At 55.2% G+C, this 10,299-nt stretch overlaps 1 protein-coding gene across 1 annotated transcript; it reads left to right on the top strand.

The window, feature by feature from the left end:
• The first annotated feature begins 1,826 nt into the window (after nt 1–1,826).
• On the top strand, nt 1,827–8,848 carry Osr1 (odd-skipped related transcription factor 1). The gene is made up of 3 exons (XM_047522929.1): nt 1,827–2,092; nt 6,522–7,218; nt 7,955–8,848. The coding sequence occupies exons 2-3, from the start codon at nt 6,554–6,556 to the stop codon at nt 8,088–8,090; spliced, it is 801 nt and encodes a 266-aa protein (XP_047378885.1). The 5' UTR covers nt 1,827–2,092; nt 6,522–6,553; the 3' UTR covers nt 8,091–8,848.
• Nucleotides 8,849–10,299: the final 1,451 nt, after the last annotated feature.

Genomic DNA, 10,299 nt, shown 5'->3' on the forward strand with positions numbered 1-10,299 from the left:
GCCACGTGAACTTCCAGTCACTCTTCCTAAGCATCCTGACAGCCAAAGGTCCTATTGGGTCTCTTTTGAGACATGTACATTGCCGATATGGAGGTTCCCCAAGCTTTGACTACTTGGGGAGGCTGAGGCTGGTCCACACAAACTCTTTTGCCCAAGTTTGGAATCAGTGAGGGTCAATAATGCCCTGATTAGATTTTCCTGTCGGGTCTTCCCCTACTCTTAAACCTTGCAGCCCTGGACTCTCTTGGAAGGGGGTGATCTCAGTTCCCTTTGACTCCAAGGGGTCTCACCCTAACCAGGATACCACCCCATACTGGCAGGTGCTGCGATTCTAGGTGCACAGGCAAATTAATGTGGGTCTCTTACTCCTATACTAACCTGTAGAATGGGGCAAAATCCATCTTTTGGGCAAAGATTTGCCTCTTCTCATCCTCCTCCCTGAACAAACCAAAATTATCAGGGCTGGAGGCTTGGGGATATACAGGAGAATCTCTTCCAACTATGTCTTTGGGGGCATTTCTCCATGATCATCTTCCTAGGTCAAGGATCAAATTCTCACCCACCTCAAGAAAATCAGGTTGACTTTGAAAACCAAAACTGAACAGGGTGAAAGATACTCTGAAAAGATGCTGTAACAATATGTTTAGAGACCCATGGAGACCAGGATCTGGTCCCCATCTCATGTGGAAAGGGGTCTGCAACAACTCTGGAAGGAAGTGTGGAGTCGTGAGCTATGAATCTGGACCCACCTAAGTCCCTTTAAACAAATACTTCCTCCTGTAGGAAACCCAGGCAAGGTATTCCAGAAAGTGGCAGGTAGGAGGATCAAGGCTGGGGTCAGCTGAAGGTCAGCTTCCAGAAGCTAAGCAGTCGAGAGAGTACAGGTACCCTCCACAAGGCCTACGCAGTGAAGACAGAATTTTTCTTCATCACAGCCCTTTAGATTTCAGATTTCGTCTGAACCAGTCTTTAACACAGAGGCCTTGGAGTTGACAACTCTGGAGCTTGCCTTGCATGCCTGTGCTGCTCTCCAGAGTCTCATCCATCCTAAAACAAATATGTGATTCGAGTGTGCCACTGTGCTTAGAGGTGGAATCCCAGAGAGTTCTGGGTCCCAGTAAAATAACTCCTTCCCCAAGGATCTATCTCTGATCTTTCTACTGAATTCCACAGCCCAGGGCCTGGGGACAGCCATAGGCATTCAGATGTTTCAGCTTGCTGGAGTCAGTATCCCTGGCCCACCAGCACCAGGAAGTAGCTAATGCTGCCTGGGTTACCGCCCTGGCCCTGAGCACGCTTGGGAGTGCAGGAGCTGCTCCACACGCGGGGTCTTCCGCCTCTGAAAGAGATCCTGGCAGGAGAGGCAGCTCTGCTAGCCTACAAAGTGCTCAGGAGCCTAAGCTGCGGTGCGGGCATCGCGGGACACAGAGCTCCTCCCCACCCCGCTCTGCCACCTTCCTGAGCACAGGCTGTGCCCTAGGAGCGCACGAAGAAACGCGGTTCCAGCCAGTTCTCATCTGCTAGGAGCTGTTTCCTGTAGAGCGCCAGGTGTGCCCTTGTCGTCCTAAAAACGCAGAAAGGGTCGCGTGGAACAGGACAGCAGGGGACGCAGGTTTGTAGAGGCCGGGCCCGGCAAACGCAGCTGCCAAAGTCGGCTGCCCGGGTCAGCAAAACTTTGTCTCTCAGTGCGCAGGCGCAAGGCAGGGTTGGGGGGCAGGGGAGGGAGGGGAGGAATCCTGAGGCAAGGGGCGGGGGGGCTGGGGAGGAGGGAGGGTGGTGGATTAAAATAAGTAGGCGGCTCGGTGCTAAGGGATGAGTGAGACGGAGCTCGGCCTCTCCCCAGTACGTTCCCAGCAGCTTCGGTTCAGAACCAGCGAGGGAACCGGGAGCGAGGCTTCCCATCCGCCGGCAGGCAGGACTCCCGGGCGGCTGAGCGCTCCCTCGTGTCGGGCGCTCGGAGTCCCGGCGGCTGGAGAGGGGTCAGGACTCCAGAACGCCAGGCGTGTCTGTGGGCTTCAGCGCCTGTGGCTTCCCGGGTCCCGCGCAGCGAGCCGCAGAGACGCACTCAGCACCAGGACCACCGCGGAACGAGGTAACTGCAGCCCTGGGCTCTGGGGCTCAGCAGCCGGGTGCAGGCAGTACTCCGGGGGTCCTTGTCACAGCGCGGCGGGTGCCGGCTCTCCCCCCACCCACTTTCTGTCTCTCTTTCTCTCTGTCTCTCTCTCTCTCTGTCTCTCTCTCTCTCTTTCTGATTGTCGTGAAGGAAACTCCTCTGGCCAAACGAAAGCTGTAGAACCTTTGTGAAAGTGAGAGCAGCTGTAGCCCAGGGTAGTCGGGGGTGCTGACTCGGGGACTTCGCACGCAGGGTCCTGGGCCTCTGACCTCGGGAGAACAAGGGGGCGGGCCTCGGCCATCGCCCCCAAGCGCGCTGGGCTACTCGGTATCCGGGTCAAGGTGCCCACGGACTTCACAAGTCAGTCTGTGGGCCCGCTTTAAGAAACCCGAGCAACTTCACAGGCACAAACTTTCGCGAGACGCGTTCCTAGCTCAGGCTGATCAGCCTTAGTCGATGCAAAAGGAAGGGAGAGAGTGGATCGCCACGGCCGCCGTCTACAGCTCCGGGGACAGGTGCACGCCCCAGCCCGGCTGCGCTTTAGTTTGTCTTTTACGGAGTTCTGCTCAGGTTCCAGGACGGCTAGACAAGGGAGCTCACTGCCGCGTTTCTGACGTCGGCTTGCCCTCGAACTCCCACTTCGGAATCCCCTGCATAGGTCAGTGGCTCCGTGGCGTTAGGGCCTGGAGCGTTACCCTCGATTGCCCAGGTGCAGGGAGGCATGCGGGGGGCACACGAATTGCTTCCCAACTCGAGACCCGCACGCCGCAGTAGCAGAAGCACTGGAGGCGCAAGTGGCTCTGGGCTGGGGATTGGTAGAGAAGGATTCTTGTGCTCCCCTGACGGTCCCCTAACCCAGCCTTCTGGAGAGAAGTGGAAGCCTGAGGAGAGGGACGGAAGTGAGGAACTGCCTGCTGAACTAATGTCTCCCCTGAAATGTCTCTGATAAGAATGAAAACCCACTCTAGTCCTTTTTCAGCAGTTCAGGTAGTAGTGGAGTGGGTCTCCCGAGAACAAGCTAGCTTCAGGAGTTCCTTTGTTGCAATAATTCCGTAAATATCACCCGGAATCATTGCGATATCTTGACTCTTAGGAAGAGAGCCACGTGCAAAGCTAGGCTCCCGGGTTTACAGCCTCCTAGGGGAGAGAAGGGCCGGCGGAGATGGGAAACTACTGATGTGTAGATGGACTATCCCAGGCTCCTGGAAGTCACTGCAGTTTCATTAAGACCAGGGAGCAGATCCCTGAGTTCCTTGCGGGCATTTCAGTGCAGCAGGATGGACGCCTCACCAATGGTTTCGATGGATCTCGTTTGTGGGGAGAATGTAACCGAAGTATCAGATGCTGGTCGGCCTCTCGTCGGGGGTCCGGACGCCTGTCACCACTCCTGTTGGGGATTCAATGTGGAGGATGATTATCCTGGGCTGCTGCTGGGCTCCTCCAGGCACAAGCTCCTGTAGTTCGCTCCGTCCTTATTAATGCAAGCAGTTAACTCGCTCACGCTCAATTAGCCCCGAATAAACCACTTTAATAGACTCTGCACACTTCATTAATGCCCTGCTTAGGGCTGGCGGCAGACCCGGAATTGGCGCTCCACGGCGCGAGGTACGCGAGTGCCTGAGCTGAACCGGGACCCCAGCGCGAATTGCGTTTGCTGCGCTAGTCAGACCCTTCCCATCCCTTCTCAACGGCAGAGGCACGGACTCTGCGGAGTAGATGCCTGGCCTGGGGAGAGGTGATCATCTCCAGTTGACAGATCAAAAGCTTTCGCTCTGGGGTCTTGGGGTTAGGACAACGAGAGCCGGAGAAGCCGGGTCTTCCGCTCATCCCCTCCGGCTCGGGAAGCAAGGGTGATCCTGTGTTTTTCTCTTAGCTGACCGCCTGAAACCGGATCGTGCATCCGGCCCATTCCTGGTACTAGCGTAAGGGAGCCACGTTTAGAACGAATTTCGTCCACCGGAAAGTCGTTGGGGAGTCCTGGCTTCGGAATGCTGCAGAAATAAGAAACTGGCTTGGCCGCTGAGGAAAATAAATGGAGTGTTGGGGGAAATAAGATTGGGCAGGTAGCCCGGAAAGGTTGGCTCCCAAGAGCCATGGTGGCTGCATCCTCCTCTCCGGCCCCCCAAGGAGCCCAAGGCCGCTGGGTCTTTTCCGCTCCCTGAGGGGAGGCGAGGAAAGGCATGGCGAGGGTGGAGGGGTCTCCCACCCAAGCTCCAGGCTTGGGAGGACTTGCAGCACACAGTCCTGCCGCTAAGCCGGCTAGGCCCCGCGGCGAGAAGAGCAAGCCTAGGCCTCCGGGTCGCCCGGCGGGCTGCTGATGACCGGAGACAAGGATCTGATTTCCTGCGCCTGGAGGGGAAGAAGAGGTGACAGCAAATCAAAGCGCTCATCCTGCCTAAGTCCAGGCAGACCTGTGAAGTTAGCAGTCTTCTCTTCTCCCTCCCCAGTACAAACGGGTCCCAGCTTCTCCTCAGGCTCTGTTAGTATTTTGTTCCTCCTTGTCTCCGAGCTCTGGGATGAACTAGATTTGGCCGCGTCACCGCTCCTCGCAGTGAGCAGTAGAGAAGACCCTTGAAGAGGTTCTGCCATGGCTATTGCTGTTGCTTCAGAAGTCCCATCGCTGCAGATATGTGACTCCTCTACCAGAAGGCTGAATTAAAGGCAATGATCAAACTTGGTGTTCATCCTATGGATAATTTAATTTGTGTAGGCGAATCTCTAGGAGCTCATGGCTTTTAGACTCTCGACCCACAACAAAACCTCTTTCCTTACAGCCCATCAAAATCAGTGACTCTCTGGTCAGCTTCTAGAGGGAAAGGTTTCTGAGTAAAGAACAGAACAGATACTACTCACGCTGCACAGGACCAGAATGTTGGAGCCCCACTACAGCAAAAGGCAGGGACCTTGATCTGGGGCTTGAGGGCTGGCCAGGCCTAGGAGGGCTGAATGTGCTATGCACTAGGGAGCAAGGTGGTGGCCTGCACCTCCCAGGGTAAGGGCTTTACTCCAGATCAGAGGAGAGGTCCACAGAAGAGAAGGAGAGGTGTAAGGGCTAAAGGAAGTTGGCAGCAGAGGACTGAGACTGGGCAAAGGAGAAGGGAGTCCCAAGGACCCTGCTCTGACATTTTTCGAGTAGCTCCAAGTGAACTCAGAGCCAGGAGTTCAGCACCTGGGCCTCCCAAGGATCCCTGCTACTTTTTGGCTTTCCTTCCCCTGAACCCCCACTGGATAGACATGAATTAGGAGTATCTGGGAGGGGCCGGAATTAAAGGCTTCTTCTGATGCAAGCTGGAGACCCTGACAAAGGAGGTCAGGAGATGACAGTTCTTGGTCACTTGTGGTTTCTCTTTGGCCTTGCTCAAGCACCCTGACCTTCCAGGTGGAGAGTACAGAGAGTGCATAGACCACAGCAGGGAGCCTGCCTTCAGTGCTCTTGCCCATATACATACTCACCTGCCCATCCTTCTTTACATACATAAAAATTCTTAGCATCCAAAGACCCTGCTCCCATTTCCTATGAGAAAGAAAAGACACTTGAGTCTCCTGGTATGTGACTGCAGATGTTTGACAGAATAAATGAATGTGTGGTTTGCGGAGAGAGTGCTGCCGGAAGGATTCACCAGCACTTGGAAGGTAGGATAGCAAATTGGAAGTCAGCAAAGGAAGGTAACAGGGCTTTGGCTTCTGGAAACCAAATCAAAGGTCAGTCAGACCTTCCTATGTAGGAACCAGGAGATGTGTGCATTCGTCTGTGTGTGTATACATGCTGTTTGTGGAGGTTCTTTGTGGGTGTGATATGATTCCCTGTATGTGTGTGTGTGATGCTCTCTGTATTTTGTGACCAGTGTTGTCCTATAAAACTGTCCCAGTTTATTTTGGCATGTTCTTGTCACATCTGCAGTAGAACCTGTGGATTTGTTTATCTGTTAGTGTGCATTTCCATGTTTTATCTGCACCTGAATGTGTAAATCTGCTTCCAAATTCTGTTATCTTTGCAGGAAAGTTGAATTGTGTGGACCCTGGCTTGCCTGAATGTAGATTTTTACATGCAGTAGCGCTGGGTTTGTGCCTTAGAGGTGATGTCTTGTGTGCAGCTGGCCCTTAAATAAGTTAGCTGCATTGCAAAGAATTTAATTTCTGGAATACTTGTTTCTCTATCAAGTTGTGTACCTCTGCAAAGGCCACTTGGAGGGAGGCCTAACACCAGGGAGTGTTCCAAGAAGAGGGCTCTCCTGCACCTTATCTTCCCATCTTCTGTGTGAGGGCAGTGTGGGTTGTGGGTGGGGCCCTAGACTCCCAGCTTCTACACTGGGGGACAGAAAAAGTGTGGCTGGGCTGGTTTTCAGGAGAAAGGCAACCTACCCTGAACTTTTTTCCTCTCCCCCTTTCTGTTTTCCTGTCTTTGCAGATCGAGATTGAGAACCCTCTGCAACTACCACAATGGGCAGCAAAACTTTGCCAGCTCCGGTGCCCATCCACCCGTCCTTGCAGCTCACCAACTACTCCTTCCTTCAGGCAGTGAATGGCCTTCCCACAGTGCCCTCGGACCACCTGCCCAATCTGTATGGGTTCAGTGCCTTGCACGCTGTGCACCTGCACCAGTGGACGCTAGGTTACCCAGCCATGCATTTGCCCCGCTCCTCTTTCTCCAAAGTGCCGGGTGCCGTATCCAGCCTGGTGGACGCGCGCTTCCCGCTGCCGGCCTTTCCTTGGTTCCCTCATGTCATCCAGCCCAAGCCAGAGATCACCGCGGGAGGCAGCGGTCCAGCGCTCAAGACCAAGCCGCGCTTCGATTTCGCCAACCTGGCCCTGGCCGCCACGCAAGAAGATCCGTCCAAGCTTGCCCGAGGGGAGGGTCCAGGCTCCCCAGCAGGTGGGCTAGGTGCCCTCCTGGACGTGACCAAGCTGTCCCCAGAAAAGAAGCCCACGAGGGGACGCCTGCCTTCCAAGACCAAGAAAGAGTTCGTTTGCAAGTTTTGTGGCCGCCACTTCACAAAGTCCTATAACCTACTCATCCACGAGCGGACGCACACGGACGAGCGGCCCTACACCTGTGACATCTGCCACAAAGCCTTCCGGAGGCAAGACCACCTACGGGACCACAGGTGCGGCACTGCGGGTGGCCCAAGAGAGCCTGCTTCTGGCTTCACCATCCTCCTCCCTAAGGAGGTTCATGAGACCCCCCTACTGGCTCCAAACCTAAGGAGCTGGGAATTCCATGAAATCAGGAAGGGTCAGGGTTAGGTTTGGGTGCACGGACTGCAGGAGGAAATGTGGGGATGAACAGGACCTACGACTAGATTAGATCCCAAGAGCTCCAGACAAGCACTGTCCCCTCTGCCCCCATTCTCCATCCCCAGAGCTGTCCAATAGTGAAGTTTCTGCAATGATGAACAAAACAATTGAACACCTGAAATATGCAACTAGTAATCCTGAGAGATTGTTTTTAGTTTTATTTAATTTTCATTTTAATTATTTTAACAACCACATGTACTAGTGGGCAGTCTTGGAGAACTCAGCTCTAGGAATTGTCTGACCTCATTTCCTGATACACCTCTAGCATGACCCAGGCCTTATAAAGTTGGTGCCTGCCCTTCCTCCTCAGAAAGGCAGATGGTCCGTTTGCCTTGACTTATTTAAGGAGCAAAGTTGCCCAGGTTCTCTGTACCCTCCTGCTCTGTCCAGACTCAGCATTTATGCTAGAGGCAGACTTGGTACCCCACCTTCCCCTCACCCTCCTTTGAAGGCAAGTGCCTTAGAGCAGTAGGAGGGGATCTTGGGCAACTGTTTACAATAACATTGCATCATTTGGCAAGGATTAATTGTCATTTCTGTCCTCAGATACATTCACTCCAAAGAGAAACCTTTCAAGTGTCAAGAGTGCGGGAAAGGATTCTGCCAGTCCAGGACTCTCGCTGTCCACAAGACGCTACACTCACAGGTGAAGGAGCTCAAAACCTCCAAGATCAAATGCTAAACAGCCTCTGGGCCACCAGGACCCTGGGTCACGCTGCCCCCTCCTCCAGAGGAACCCGAAGCTGAAGGCGACTCTGGCGGGCAGCGGGAGGGGCGCGTGGGACTCCCCCCACCCCAACAATGTCCCCTGGGTCCCCGGCACACGCGGCACTACAGAGCCCCGCCCGGGGCCATGACCCTGACCGCCCGGGCGGTTCCCCCAGGACGCGGCTTAACTTTGGGCCAAAAGGCGGTACTCACGTGGCGGAAGGGAAACTGCATTAAAAAAAGAACGAAAGCTCCGTGGAGACGCAGCGGCGCCTCTCCCAGAAGTATTACTTTTTCTATTGTTATTTTGTACGTTTTCTTTATTATTATTATTTTTTTTCTTTGACCATATAAGCTTGTAACTGACTGCGGAGAGGAGAGAGGAAAAGAAGTTCTGCGCGCCCGCAACTTCTAACTCCTCCTCCAGTCCCCATCCCCACCCCCGGGAGCCTGCAAAAGTATAATCGGTGTATCTGCTTCAGCCGCCCGGCCCCAGGGACCGCGGGCCCGGAGCGCCGGCTCCCAGCTGCTGCCGCGAAGCCGGCCGAGGGCTCCCGGACTCGGATGGCGAGGCGGGGATCTCGCGCCCGGGGCCGGAGGAGCCCGGCCGCGGCCGCCCTGCTCCACCGCTGCGTCACCGCGAGCGAGCAGCCGGCCAGGAGCCGGGCGTTGTATTGCGACTGGCACTTTATGCTGACCATCGGTAACGGACATTTATCACTGGAGTTGTTTTTTTTTTTTTTTTAACTATTAAATAAACGGTTATTTTACAGGCATTGCAGGACGGTGATTTCCCTCTTGAACCGCAGGAAACCACTGCTTTCTATGAGAGGATCAGATTTCTCTGCTCGACTTCAACCTGTCCTTCCCTCACCTCGCCGTTCGGGGGTGATGGGGCTGGGATGGTGGGGAAAATCTGCTTTTAGGGTGTTGGTCTGCCTCTGCCCAACTTCATATGTTCTTAGTTTTCCTCTCCGCCTCGGTGCCAGGCTCTCAGGCTCCACACTCTTCCCTTCCCAAGTACTGCGAGTTTAAAAAGAACCCAGTCTGAGGCCGCACATCGGCCGCGAGAAACCCCAGCATCTCCGACTGCCAGGGTTGCTCAGTGTTTGCAGAGGGAACAGAACACAGCCTCCCCCCGCCCCACCCCCTCCACCACCAACTAGTAACTTTCCTACTGGCCTCTGGCTTATGCTTTGGGGTGAAAAGACCTGCTTTCCCAGAGCTTCAGAGCAGTACTGCACCCCGTTTCTCTGGATCCCAACACGCGTCTGCAAATACATGTCTGTCTCTCCAAAGTCACAAACCTACATCCTTCCCTCCCTCCCTTATTTATGATCGTTTCCCCCGTTGCCGCCTCCCCCAGCCACACAATTCTCAGATGGGGCTTGTCCCCCATTCGGATCGCGACTCCACACCCGCGAAGTTTCTCTGCCGTTTTAAAGCTTTCTGAGCAAGAGCGAGGGCAGGCGCCCTTGGAGGCCAGAGACGCTTAGGAAGAGAAATCCGAGTCTGCCCCCCCCCCCCGCCCCCCGCAAGTTGAACCATCCCCAGGGCATCTAGCTTTCCCACAATTAGAGGCCAGGTCACCCGGAGCTCTCTAGTTCCGAGGCGGGGCGGGGCGCCCGCATTTACTGAGCCCAGACCACGGGTCCGCGCAGGCGGTGGCGCCCTCGGCCTTCTCCGAGGCCAGAGCTGCCTCCCGGGCCTCAGCACCCAGCGCCGCGGCCGCCGAGACCACCGAGCAGCGCTTCCCTGCATCACTGCCCTCAAACTGGGCCCTGAGATCGGGAAAGCGGGCAGGGACTGCAGGAGTTAAAGTGCTGCCGCCTTTCACCGCCGGCCCCATCCCCACCTTCTTTGGGAACACTCCCGGACCCTGTGCGGGCTAGAACTCCCCAGTTCAGGAACCTAAATTGGCAATGTGGTCTCGACTAAGCCAAGGAGGAATAGCCCTGCCTTCCTAGTTGTGAGTCGCCCTGCCCCCTGCTGGACACGCCTGGAGGGGCGGCTCAAGACTCCGGGCACCCACTGTCCTGCCCACAGCCCAAAGTAATTACGGCACCCCCAGTCCAATGTTCACTTAGATACCTGGTATCGCCCTCAAAACCTTGTCAACTGGCCCCAGGGTCGAGGGTCAGGGCGTTGCCAGGTCAGAATAGGCCTGTGGGGTCTCCACTATT

This window comes from Sciurus carolinensis, chromosome 13 (genome assembly GCF_902686445.1).
Source record: "Sciurus carolinensis chromosome 13, mSciCar1.2, whole genome shotgun sequence".
In the NCBI taxonomy this organism is placed as follows: domain Eukaryota; kingdom Metazoa; phylum Chordata; class Mammalia; order Rodentia; family Sciuridae; genus Sciurus; species Sciurus carolinensis.

What these genes read in the sequence shown, in the direction of transcription:
- Osr1 (XM_047522929.1), top strand. Translation starts at nt 6,554, where the DNA reads ATGGGCAGCAAAACTTTGCCAGCTCCGGTGCCCATCCACCCGTCCTTG. An exon ending in GACCACCTACGGGACCACAG is followed by an intron (nt 7,219 to 7,954) that starts GTGCGGCACTGC and finishes TTCTGTCCTCAG; the next exon opens with ATACATTCACTCCAAAGAGA.